Source organism: Myiozetetes cayanensis, unplaced genomic scaffold (genome assembly GCF_022539395.1).
Source record: "Myiozetetes cayanensis isolate MyiCay16 unplaced genomic scaffold, myiCay2020 scf55, whole genome shotgun sequence".
In the NCBI taxonomy this organism is placed as follows: domain Eukaryota; kingdom Metazoa; phylum Chordata; class Aves; order Passeriformes; family Tyrannidae; genus Myiozetetes; species Myiozetetes cayanensis.
In genome coordinates this window covers 166,365-178,295 of record NW_026087798.1, presented here as the reverse complement: position 1 = coordinate 178,295, position 11,931 = coordinate 166,365, and the positions used below count along the sequence as shown (strand labels likewise).

At 66.4% G+C, this 11,931-nt stretch overlaps 2 protein-coding genes across 3 annotated transcripts; both read right to left on the bottom strand.

The window, feature by feature from the left end:
* Positions 1-880: 880 nt before the first annotated feature.
* On the bottom strand, positions 881-4,075 carry SUOX (sulfite oxidase). Of its 2 annotated transcripts, XM_050334538.1 has the most exons (4): positions 3,622-4,075; positions 3,300-3,342; positions 3,078-3,225; positions 881-2,415 (listed from the first exon to the last, which is right to left on the bottom strand). In XM_050334538.1, exons 2-4 carry the CDS (start codon positions 3,329-3,331, stop codon positions 985-987), a joined length of 1,611 nt encoding a protein of 536 aa, XP_050190495.1. In that variant the 5' UTR covers positions 3,332-3,342; positions 3,622-4,075; the 3' UTR covers positions 881-984. The 2 variants fall into 2 exon arrangements, with proteins under 2 accessions (XP_050190495.1, XP_050190494.1); XM_050334537.1 differs by lacking the exon at positions 3,622-4,075 and having other exon boundaries at positions 3,300-3,488.
* A 91-nt stretch (positions 4,076-4,166) lies between these two features.
* RAB5B (RAB5B, member RAS oncogene family) lies at positions 4,167-11,259 on the bottom strand. Its single transcript, XM_050334539.1, has 6 exons — positions 11,187-11,259; positions 7,314-7,534; positions 7,005-7,156; positions 6,805-6,927; positions 6,630-6,723; positions 4,167-6,057 (listed from the first exon to the last, which is right to left on the bottom strand). Exons 2-6 carry the CDS (start codon positions 7,474-7,476, stop codon positions 5,942-5,944), a joined length of 648 nt encoding a protein of 215 aa, XP_050190496.1. The 5' UTR covers positions 7,477-7,534; positions 11,187-11,259; the 3' UTR covers positions 4,167-5,941.
* Positions 11,260-11,931: the final 672 nt, after the last annotated feature.

Genomic DNA, 11,931 nt, shown 5'->3' with positions numbered 1-11,931 from the left:
CGGGGCGGGAAGAGGGGATGGATGAGCGAGGATCGATGGCCGGTGATCGATCAGCGGGGCCGATAGCCGGGGATCGATCAGCGGGGCTGATGGCCGGTGATCGATCAGTGGGGCCGATAGCCGGTGATCAAGAACCGGGAATTGATAGCCAGTGGTCGATAACCAAGGGTCGATATTGATGCTCAGTTACAGAGGACCAATAGCCAATAGCTGGGGATCAATACAGAGCACAGATGGCCGACAGGGCCCGGACGGGCTGGGAGGTACCGGGGGTCCCCAGGGCAGGGGGGCCCTTGGGGTCAGGGGTTATTTAGTGTTGGGGGTTATTTAGGGTTTGGAGTCCCATGGGGTCAGGGGTTATTTAGGGTTGAGTGTCTCATGGGGTCGGAGGTTATTTAGGGTCAGGGGGTTACACAGGGTCACGGGGCCCTAAGGTCAGAGGATCCTATAGGGTTCATGGGGTCCTATAAGATCACAGGGTCCCTTGGATCAGGGGGCTATTTAAGGTCAGGGGTTACCATGAGGTCCCAGTGTCCTGTAGGATCAAGGGGTCCCATAGAATCACGGGGTTATTTAAGGTCAGAGGTTATACAGGGTCACAGGGCTCTGTAGGGTCAGGGGGTCCTACACAGTCAGGTGGTTCCATAGGGTCACAGGGTCCTATAAGGCCACAGTGATCCATAGGAACAAGGGGTCCTTTGGGACCAGGGGCTTACTTAAGGTCAGGGGGTCCCATGGGGTCCCAAGGTCACCTGTGCACAGGGGGGTCCTTTGGCAGCTGCTCTGAGGGGTCCAGGGGGCTCTGTGAAGTCCTCAGACCCACCTTCCCACCCTTCCCATCCCGCTGTGCCCTCGCCGCCCCAGCAAACAGCCCAGTCCATAAAACTGCCCAAATCTTTATGGAGCCGCTTTCACACGTCGGGGGCCATAAAAGCCGACGACCTTCGAGCCACGCGTTCCGCGCGCCGGGGCCGTGCCCGGCGCTCAGCGGGTGACGCTGACACGGACGCGGTGCCAGGCGTTGCTCAGGACCCCGCGCAGGTTCCAGATGGGCGCCACGGTGTCGGGCTGCACGTTGTAGCTGGCGTCCACCGCCTTGCACACGATCTCCAGCTCCGCGCCCGCCGCCACGGGCGCCCGCAGCTCCCACAGCACCCAGGCCCAGGCCCGGCCCGGCGCCGGCCGCTCTCCCGCCAGCTCGGCCGCCCGCCATGTGCGCCCGCCGTCCAGCGACACGTCCACCCGCACCACCTGGCGCCCGCCCCCGCTCCACGCGTAGCCCTTGACCGCCAGCTCGCCCGGCGGCACCGCCGCGCCCGGCCGCGGCTGCGTGATGGCCGACTGCACCGGCAGCTCCTGGATGGCCGGCGCCGTGCGGAAATCCACCGTGTCCCAGTCCACCGACGGGCAGAAGCCCTTGTAGTCGTTCTGCTGCCAGTGGCTGGGGCTCTCGGCCGGGCTCACAGCCACGCGCCGCAGCCACTTGACGCTGCGGGCGCCCACCACGCCGGGCACCACCACGCGCACGGGGAAGCCGTGGTCGCGCGGCAGCTCCTCGCCGTTCATCTCGTAGGCCAGGAGCACGTCGGCCTCGGGGCTGAGGGCGCGTCCGTAGGGGATGGAGGCCCCGTAGGGAGCCCCCCCCACATCCTCATCCAGCCCCTCGAAGCAGACATGCCACTCGCCATCGCGGCGCTCGCCGAAGCCGGCATGGAGCAGCACGTCCCGCAGGCGGGCGCCGCCCCAGCGCGCGGTGCTGATGGCCCCGATGTCCCAGGGCAGCCCCTTGACGGGGCGCACGCGGCTCATCTCGGCGCGGCGGTTCCCGGCGCACTGCAGCGTGGCCGTCACCTCATGTTTCGGGAAGCGGCTCCGCAGCTCTGGCAGCGACAGCGACAGCGCGCGGCCCCCTGGGCCCTCCACCCGCAGCCGGTACGAGCCGGGGTCCACGGCGGGCACGGGCAGGTGGTTGCGGGTGAAGAAGAGCTCGTTGGGCGTCAGGAAGCGCTCGGCCAGGAGCTCCGCCGGCGGCTCCGCGTTGAACGGCTTCAGGCTGTTGACGCGCAGCCCCGGGTGCCGGGGGGGGTCCCCGGCGAAGGGGTCCTGGGCAGCGTCGGGGCTCGGCGGGGCCTCCTCGGGGCTCAGCTCGCCCACCTTGTACTCCCGCAGCAGCTCCAGCACGTGGGGCTGGCTGTGCACGGCATAGAGGGCCCAGAAGGGCTCCAGGGCCCCCCCGGCCGCCAGCAGCACCTTGTCGGCCCCCCCTGGGTGCAGCTCCACGAAGTCGGTGACGTCGAAGACCTCGGTGCCGTGGGTCACCCACACCCGGTCCCCGGGGCTGCGGTGCCGCCGCACCTCCTCCCGTGTGTACACGGGGTACCGGGGGGCCGGGGTGGCCTTGGCCGCCTGGGCGCTCTGCGGGACCCTGGCCCTGTTAGTGGGGGATGCTGCACCCGGGGACCCTTCCCCCGGGCTCTCCCCCCACCCAGGAGCTTGGGGTGTCCCCCCAAAACCAGGCCCTTGCTGGGGTGATCCACAGTTGGGAGGGGAAGGGGCACGCCTGCCCCCTCCCCAGCTAAACACTCTATCCCCGTTCCAGGGAAGAATCGGGGGGTCCCAGAGGATCCAGATCTTCCCCCCTATCCCTCGGTACTGAATTCCCCAGATCCCGCTGTCTCGGTGATGTTCCTCCCAACCCGGGATCCACCCCTCGCCCCGGTGCGGCTCCTTTCCCCCGCGATCCACCCCCCGGCACCACCCCCTTCCCCTGGGATCCACCCCCCCGGTTCTTCATCCTCAGGACTTCGCTGTCCCGATGTCACCCCTTTCCCAGGATCCAGTGCCCCCTCTTCCCTCCCCGATTGCCACGTCCTTTCTCGAGATCCCCCTCACGCGGTGCTGCATCCCCAGGACCCCGCCGTGCTGGTGCCACCCCTTCCCCGGGATCCCCACCCGCGGTGCCCCCGTCCCAGGGAAGGACCCAGGATGTCACCCCACCCCGCAGGACCCCACCCCCGGTGCTGCCCCTCCGGTGCCTTCCCCGCCATCCCGGCACTCAACTCCCCGGTGCCGCTCACCCTTCGCCGCCGTTCTCCGTAGGCGAGGACGGCCCCGAGCCCCAGCAGCGCCGCCAGCACCGGGGCCGCCCCCCGCTGTCCCCCCGCGGCCGCGCCACCCGCGGTGAACCGGGAGGAGCCGCGGCGGAGCTGCGTCAGCGGCGGGAGCCTGCGGGGACAACGGGGGCTCACACCGGGCCCCGGCGGGCACCGGGGAGCCCCGACGGGGCGGGCGGCTCTTACCTGCGCCCCACGACGGCCCGGAGCAGCAGCATCGCGGCAGTTCCTGAGCGGGAGAGAAACACAGGGCGGCTGGAACGGTCACCGGACGCCGTTACCGGGAAGCGGACCCCGTGACGCTCCCGAGGGAAGCAGGAATCGGGGACCTCTGCGTGTGACAAACCCTCTTCTCTCCCCCCGCCAACCCCAGCCCGGTCCCACTCCCAGTTTTTTCCCCCCGCCCCATCCCGGTCCCGGTTCTCCCTCCACTAGCCCGGTCCCGGTGCTCCCCCCTCCCCAGCCCCAGCCCGGTCCCGGCCGTATCCCGGTTGCCCCCGCCGCCCACCTGCGTAACGGTTCCGGTCCCGCGACGTCCCCGCGGCGCTGCCGCTTTAAGAGGGGGGCGAGGGGCGTGGTCTCAAGGGGTGAACCCCCCCGGTCACGCCCCCTCTGTTTACCTTAGCGGGGCCGCGTGGGCGTGGCCTCTCCGGAGAGTGGGCCCCACCAGCCCGGGCTTAAAGGGGCAACAGCGGTCGCAGTACTTGGGGGCTTAAAGTGGCCACGCGTTCGGGTCTCACCGGGCAGCGCTGTCCCGGTGCCGGTCCCGGTTGTCCCGGAGAGGGGAGGGGGCAAAGCCCCGGCGGCCGCCACCCAGCTGGGCGCTCTGATAAGCGTTATCAGGGCAGAGCCGCGATCTCACACCGGCTGTTGGCACCGGATGGCTCCGACTCCTGCTCGGTGCCAACAGCCGGTGGCTGCGTCGTCCAAGTCACCCCCCCCCGCCCCTAAACCCCGCCCTGAGCACACAAAGTTCTTGTTTTTTCGTTTTCCTTCTGTTTTTGTTGTTCGGTTTGGTTTTACTTACATTAAATACATCGGTAAATCAGCGGCCGAGTTCTGTTACCACGATTGTTATTTCACTGCGATGGAGGAGCTTTCCCAAAGCAAAAATAATAACAACAATAAGAGAAAAAGCAGGAAAAAAAAAAAAGAGTGAGAGAAGTTGCAGTGTCCCCCATTTGGTCCAGGGTCTGGGCTAGAAGATGGCGGGGAGAGGGTTGGGGTCCCCAGCCCTTTGTTAAATACGTGTCACCCACTCGGGGGGCTCCCAGGCCATGACATGAAGCACTGGGAGCACCAGAACGGCAGCCAGAGGGTCCCTGGGGGGCTGCTCCGACAGCAGGAGAGGGCTGAAATCCTGTAGGCTCTGCCCCCACGCTGGGGGGCTTCATATGAGACTGGTCCCTCCGCCCCACAGCCACAGCCCCCCCAGTTCCCCCGGGCCTGGGGGTCCCCAGAGCCCCCCAAGCTGCCAGCAGGGAGACAGGCCCAGGTGGTGCTGCCAGTTCAGGGTGTCCCTGTTTTGGGGTGTCCCCATTTTGGGGTGCCCCCTTGCGTGGCAGCACCTGGGATGGAGGTCCTCGCCTGTCCCACCCCACCCAGGGTCCCTCCAGCTCCAAAAGCTCCATAGGGAAAAGCAGTGGGACAAAGGGGCTGCTGCCCCCCCGGCACCCCCCGACACATCAACAGAACCGAGGTGAGTCTCAACAGGACATTTCACCACTAAAGTGCAAACCAGGACCAGGACAAACCGTGGAGATCGGTGGGAGCACCAGGGGGACGTGGATGTGCGTTGGGATCACCAGGAGCAGGGGACAGCCCGTGGGGTGGCCATGGCCGGGATCACTGGGGCAGGATCAGCAGGGGGGCACTGCCCACGGGGCAGCCACAGCTGGGATCGTGTCACCTGGGGGGTGGCCACCAGCACCAACGGGAGGATGTCACCTGTGGGGTGGGATCACTGTGGGCACCTGGGGGGCCACCACAGCCGGGATCACCAGGGGGACATCGTTACCACAGCCGGGGTCACCGAGGGGACATCACTGTGGGGTGGCCACAGCCAGGGTGACCGTGGGGACGTTCCCCACAGAGCCATAACACAGCGGGGCGAGGGCGGGCACTGGGGAAGGGTCTCCCATGGCACTTGGGGTCCAGCAGGAGCCCACTGCCCCCCCGAAAAAAAAGTCCCCAGGCACTTCCAATCTTCCATCAAAAAGGCCACCTCGGAAGAAATGAAGGACACTGCAGCTTCCCTCCCCCTGACAGCCCAACAGGAAAGAGGAGGGGGGAGAAATTAATAAAAATTCCGAAGAAATCCATGACAGACCCCGTGGAAAAGCCCCGTCGGCTCCGGAGGGCTCTGGTTCCGGCCAGTTCGGCACGACGAGAACCGGCGAGGTCGGTGCTGCCGCCTCCTAGGGACCCCCCACACCGGGGTGGGGGCAGGAGGAGGCAGTTTGGGGAACCCAGATTTCCCAAAGCAGAGAGGGAGGGGCAGAGGGGGGAGATGGAGGGAGAAATCCGAGCATTAGGGCGCTATTTGCACCTATAATACAAAGTGAAGAAGAGTTCGTTGTTTCTCAGAAGTTAAGTCCCAGCTGATCTGGCTCCGCTGCCTCCAGGGTGGGGGGTGGGGTGGTGGCGGAATCGGGAGCCGGTGGGATCGGGTGCCAGGTGGGATCGGGTGCCAGGTGGGATCAGGTGCCGAGTGGTGGCTTCGAAGCATTAAAAAGTGCAGTTAGAGGAGCTCTGGGAGGGTCCTGGTTGGGGGTCTCGGTGCTGGGGTGGAGGTGCGGCGTGGACGGGGATGGAGGTGGGATCTTGGCTCAGTTGCTACAGCACTGGCTCCTGTTCTGCTGGCTCTGCTCGTGCAGGTCCACGCCTCGGCTCCGGCCCCCGGCGCCACTCGTGCTCTGGGGCTCGTTCTTTGGCAGCTTCTTGGCTGGAGAGGGGACACGGGAGGTGGGATTGGGAGGGGTGACCCAGCTGAGTCACCTCAGCACAGAATCCCCAAATCCCTGAGGTTGGAAATGCCCTCCCAGCCCATCAAGTCTACCCTGTGCCCGATCCCCATCTTGTCCCCCAGCCCAGAGCACTGAGTACCATGGCCAGTCCTCCCTTGGACACCTCCAGGGGTGGGGATTCCACCACCTCCCTGAGCAGCCCCTCCCAGTGCCTGACAACCCCATTTCCATGAGGAAATTCCTCCTGATGTCCAACCTGAGCCTCCCCTGGCACAGCCTGAGGCCGTTCCCTCTTGTCTTGTCCCTCGATCCCTGGGATCAGAGCCTGACCCCCCTGACTCCCCCCTCCTGTCAGGGAGTTGTGGAGAGCGAGAAGGTCCCCCCTGAGCCTCCTCCTCTCCAGTTGGGCCCTTCCCAGTGAGAAGGAGCCGCTTCCCTTTGCGCTGCTCCCTCCCAGCCCTAGCACAAGCCCCCCTGCCCTGCTCAGCCTCCCATGAAACCCATTGGGGGTGGGACAATCAGCCCCCCCGTGTGCCCCGGGGAGCCTCACCGATGGCCAAGAAGAGATCGTTCACATTCATGGCTGTCTTGGCCGACGTCTCCATGAACAACAGGCTGTTGTCATCCGCGTACGCCTGCGCCTCCTGCACAGACAGGACCCGTCAGCTCCAGCACCTCCCCTGGGAGCGCCCCCTGGCCCCCAGGACCCCCAGGGCCCCCCTCACCTCATACTCCACCATGCGTTTGCTGGCCAGGTCAGCCTTGTTGCCAGCCAGGGCGATGACGATGCTGGGACTGGCTTGTCTCTGCAGTTCCTTCACCCATGTCTTGGCCCGTGCGAAGGTTTCCTGCGGCAGAGGGGGGAATTCAGGGACTATCCCCGTCCCTGTGGGGACACAGGACCCCGCCCGAGCCCCTGCCCCACCTGGTTGGTGATGTCGTAGACCACGATGGCGGCCTGGGCGCCCCGGTAGTACATGGGGGCCAGGCTGTGGTACCGCTCCTGCCCCGCCGTGTCCCAGATCTCGAACTTCACCGTCGTGTCGTCCAGGCACACGGACTGCGTCAGGAACGCCGCTGCCGGGAGGGGGGGGGTCAGTGATGGGCGGGGGGAGCCGCCCCCGCACCCCCGGTCCTTCCCCGCATCCCAAGTCCTGCCGGGGAGCCCTCCCTGCGCCCCCACTCCTGTCCCAAGAGGGATTGGCAGCCTGGGCTCGTGTCCGACGGGACTCACCCCCGATGGTGCTCTCCTGGTACTCGTGGAACTGCCCCTTCACGAAGCGCAGCACGAGGCTGGACTTGCCCACGGCTGACTCTCCCAGCAGCACCAGTTTGAACTGGCAGATCTTACTGGCCTGGGACTGCCCGTTGGGCCTGGCGGCCCCACGGCTCGTCATGGCCCCGGTGCTGCCGGACCCGCTGGAGAGCTTGGAAGGCACCGATCCCTCGGCTTTCCTGTGGGGAGAAGGGGAGATCCCTCAGCAACACGTTCCCCAGGGTGGGATCGTCCCCACGGGATCCGTCCCTGGGGTCCCCCCCTTAGCTGGGGGCTCCCCCGGCACACGGCAGGGACTCGCTGGCCACGGCTGCGCTCCCCGAGCTCCAGTTCCCGAGGGATTTCCTGGAGCAGCTCGGTGGGAAGGAGCTAATCTGGGAGCCAGGCCGCCGGGATCCGGCAGCCGAGGAGGCTGGGAGTGAGTCAGCACTCCTCCTGCTCCCCGAGCAGCTCCAGCCGGGACACGCCGGAGCCGGGAAGGGGTGGCAGGACAGCGGCTCCAGGCTCGGGAGATGCCACAGTGGCTCCGGCTGCCGGCCGGGAGGAGGCTTTGGAAAACTCCCCAGCTCTTCCCCAAAACCCTCCCCCCACCCTGGTTTGAGGGTTTTTTGTTTATTTCTCCCTGGTTTTGATTTGATTTCCATTCCCAACTGGAGCAGCAGGGGTTGATGGTGCTGCCCAGGTTGGGGTGCAGAGCACATCCCCCTGGGATGGAGCACAATCCCTGCACATCCCCCTGGGATGGAGCACAATCCCTGCCAGCACCCGGAACCACAAGGCTTTGGGAGGAGCACCTGGAGACCAACCGGGAGCCCGGGGTCACCAGGCAGGAGGAATTCCTGCTGGGATTGCGTTTGTCTCGGGATCTAACCTCGCTGTGCCCAGGAATGCTCCGTCCCAAGCCCGCAGCAGATTCCAGCAGTGCCAGGACAGGGATCGGAGACCAGCCCAGGCAGAAAGTTGTTTGTGGCCAGTTCCCCTTCCCGGGAGCAGGGATCCAGCCACATCCCAGCAGGAAACAACTCCAACCACAGCATGGATCCTATCCCGCTATCCCAGATCTCACCCAGGTTAAGGGGGTTGTCCTGTTCCCACCCAAGGCCTGGCAGAGCCCTGGGAATACAAACTCCTCCCAAAGCACAGGGAATGCTACAACCCCCAAAGCACTTTTTCCAGGACCTCTGGATCCCGGTGGATCCCGGCTTTCTGTGGACCCCCAGCACTGCAAGGGCTCCTCCTCCCCCCTGCTCCAAGGAGCCCATTGCTCCCCACAGAGCCCCTGCACAGCCCATGGAGCCTCCAGACACCCCCTGGAGCCCCTGGTTTCCTGGAGAAACAGCCCCGAGGCTTCGGCTCTTCCCACTCCGGGGGCTGGATGGCCCCATCCCACTCTGGATGTAGCCAATGCTCCAGGACGTGTCCATCCCCACCTGTGCTGGCCACTCAGATCCAGGAGATCCCAGGGATCTTCTGAGGGATCATGGGAGGCACAATCCCCCAGACTCAGATTCCCTCAGAGAAACTTGGATTTTTGGGCCATCAGACCCATCAGTTCCCACCAGAACATCCCGGTTCCAGGTGGGAGGTGCCCACCCCCCAATCCCTGGGACTCTGATGCCATTTGGGGTGTTCCTGTGCCGCCAGCTGCCGGATGGGCGGATCTACCGAGCAGGGCAGCACGTGGGGATACAAACCCTGCTCTCCCTGGCTGAGGGGTGTGCTGGAACACTGGGATCCCTCCTCAATGGGACACTGGGATCCCGCACTGATGGAACGCTCGGATCCATCCTTAACAAACACTGGGATCCCTCCTCAATGGGACACCAGGATCACTCCTCCTCAAAACACTGGGATCCCTCCTCAATGGGACACCAGGATCACTCCTCCTCAAAACACTGGGATCCCTCCTCAATGGAACACTGGCGTCTCTCCTCAATGGAACACTGGGATCTTGGCCCTGACAACGGATCAACTGGGGCTGTGCTGAGCCACAGGGATTCCAAGGGGCCTCGTTCTGGCTCCCCCAAAACACCACCCGGTGCAGCCGCTCCCAAAGAGAACTGAGCCAGCACTGAGCCAGAATTGAGTCGGGACAGAGCCGGGACAGAGCTGGGACGGAGCTGGGATGTGGCCGGGACAGAGCTGGGATGGGGTTGGGACAGAGCTGGGATGGGGCTGGGACAGAGCTGGGATGCAGCTGGGACGGAGCTGGGATGGGGCTGGGACAGAGCTGGGATGTGGCCGGCACAGTCTGTCACCGGGGTTGCGACAGCCCAGCCGGGTAACGGCTTTTCCTGTTGCCACCCGGGCTGTTCCTGTGGCCCAACCGTGCCCGGCAGAGCCACGCGGGGCTGGGACCACCAGGACCGGTCCCAGTGGGGCATGGGGGAGCATGGCCTTGGCCACAGGGCTGGGACAGCGGAGCCAGGACTTAACCCAGAGGGACCGACGGGCACCCCAGGCAGGGCTGTCCCTAAGGAAACCCTGGGGTCACTCCCCAGCAAAACACCGGGACCCCTCCTCCATGGAACACTGGGATCCTTCCTCAGTGCAACCCTGGGACTCCTCCCCAGTCAAACACTGGGACCCCTCATTATTGAAACACTGGGACCCCTCCCCAGAGACACACCAGGATCTCCCCCAGCTCCAGGGATCTGTCCGAGCCCTGGCTGTCCCCCAACCCCTCGGGCACAGTGACCACCCGGCCCCACCGGACCCCCCACCGATGCACCAGCACCCCAGGACACCCTGGAGAGGACCCTCGTCCTCCCAGGGATATCCCAAGGGATCCCTGGTGGGGAACAGGAGAGTCCCTTGGGAGAAGAAGCTGGTGGGTGGCCAGGACAGAATCCATGGATGTGCTGCTCCAGGAAGGGCCGGGCACCTCTGTGTCCTGATGGCTTGGGGGGGTTTGGGTGCTGCTGGAGACCCACAGTCCAGGGGCGTGGACCACCCTGGGGGACGGGAGCACCCCGGGGGACAGGGAGCACCTCGGGGGACAGGGAGCACCCCGTGGCTCCACGGAGCCTCAGTGGAGCAGAGAGGCCCAGGGAGCCCCAGCTCAGGGTGAGGGCACCCAGGGACCTCCATTCTGGGGGAACCCCGGCTTGGGGGGAGCGCCAGCTCCGTAGGTTCCCAAATTCTGTGGAAGCCCCAGTTCTGGAGGAGGCCCAGTTCAGATCCCCAGCTCCAGGCAGGAGTGGGAGGAGGGATGAGCACCTGGCGGGGAAGGAGTCGTGGCCTCCCCCAGCCCCCCTGGAGGAGCCTCCACAGCGCCGGGATGGGGCAGGAGCCAGGAGGGGACAGGGGATCTCCCTGTCCGTGATTCACCCCCAGACTCCCGGAGCAGCCAATCCCACACCAAGAACTCCCCCCGGGACTGGGACCGGCCCCAAACACGAGAGGTCCCACAGCCCAACACAGATCCCACTCCCGGGGAGGGGCTGGAGGCTCCAGGTGCCTCTGCCTGGGCCGGGGAAAAGGGCCCAGAACCGGCCGAATATGGGGGGAAGCCCCCAGTAATGGGGGAAACACCCCCGTGAGGGGGAAAAGGGGGGCAACACCCCCACAGCGGGAAGGAGGATAAAACCCCCAGAAGGGAGCCGCGTCCGATCCCCTCGGGAAGGACCCGGCCCCGACACCGCGACCCCTCCGGGAGGGGTCCTGGCCCCCCCATTCTGCCCCAAACCCCGCCCGGGGAGTGGCGCCCCAACCCCCAGCGCCCCGGGCCCGCCCGTGCCCGCGCTCCCGCCCCGCCCCGGCCCCCACTCCCGGCGGGGCCGCCCCTCAGTGCCCCTCCCGGTGCCCCCGTGCCCCCGGTGCCCCCCGTACCTCCGCTCGCTCCCGGCGCGGCCCCGAGCGCACAAACAGCGCTCAACCAAACCCTGCTGCCGTGGGCGGGACCGAGCGCGGCTGCAGCCAATCAGCGCCGCGCCCGCCCCCACGCCGCGCCAATGGCAGCACGGGCCGGGGCACGGCGCCCCGCCCCCGCGACGCTTGGCAAATGGGTGGCGGCGAGCGGAGAAATGGGCAGAGAAACGGCCAATAGGAAGGGAGGGAGCGTCACGGGGAGGCAGGGCTTGGGTGAGTGACGCGGCAGGGAACCAATGGAGCCGCGCGGGGGGCACGGAACTGACAACAAATGCGGTGACCTAAGGGGCGGGAACCAGGAGTACCAGCAGCCAATGGGAACGCGGGGAGCTCAGCCTCGCCCAATCACAGGAGGCGCTTCACGTGACTGACAGGAGGGGCCGCCGGGGGCCGCGATCTGCGGCCGCCCCGCCCGCGGCTCGGAGGGCGGTGCCACGGCCAGCCAATCACGGCGCTCCAGGGTGCGTGGGGGCGTGCCCTGAGCCCGGGTGGGCGTGGCCTTGGGGGCACGGGGGGCGTTGGAGGGGCGAGAGGGACACGGGAGGGGGGACGGGGGGGCCCTACAGGGACACATAGGGGGGACGGGGGGGACACAGACAGGGGAACCAAGGGGGGAGGCCTGGGTGCCATTTTGGGGGCCCCACGGGCAGAGGAGGCAATGTGGGAGGTGATTTGACAGAGCAGGGTGCGATGGTGACACAGCCCA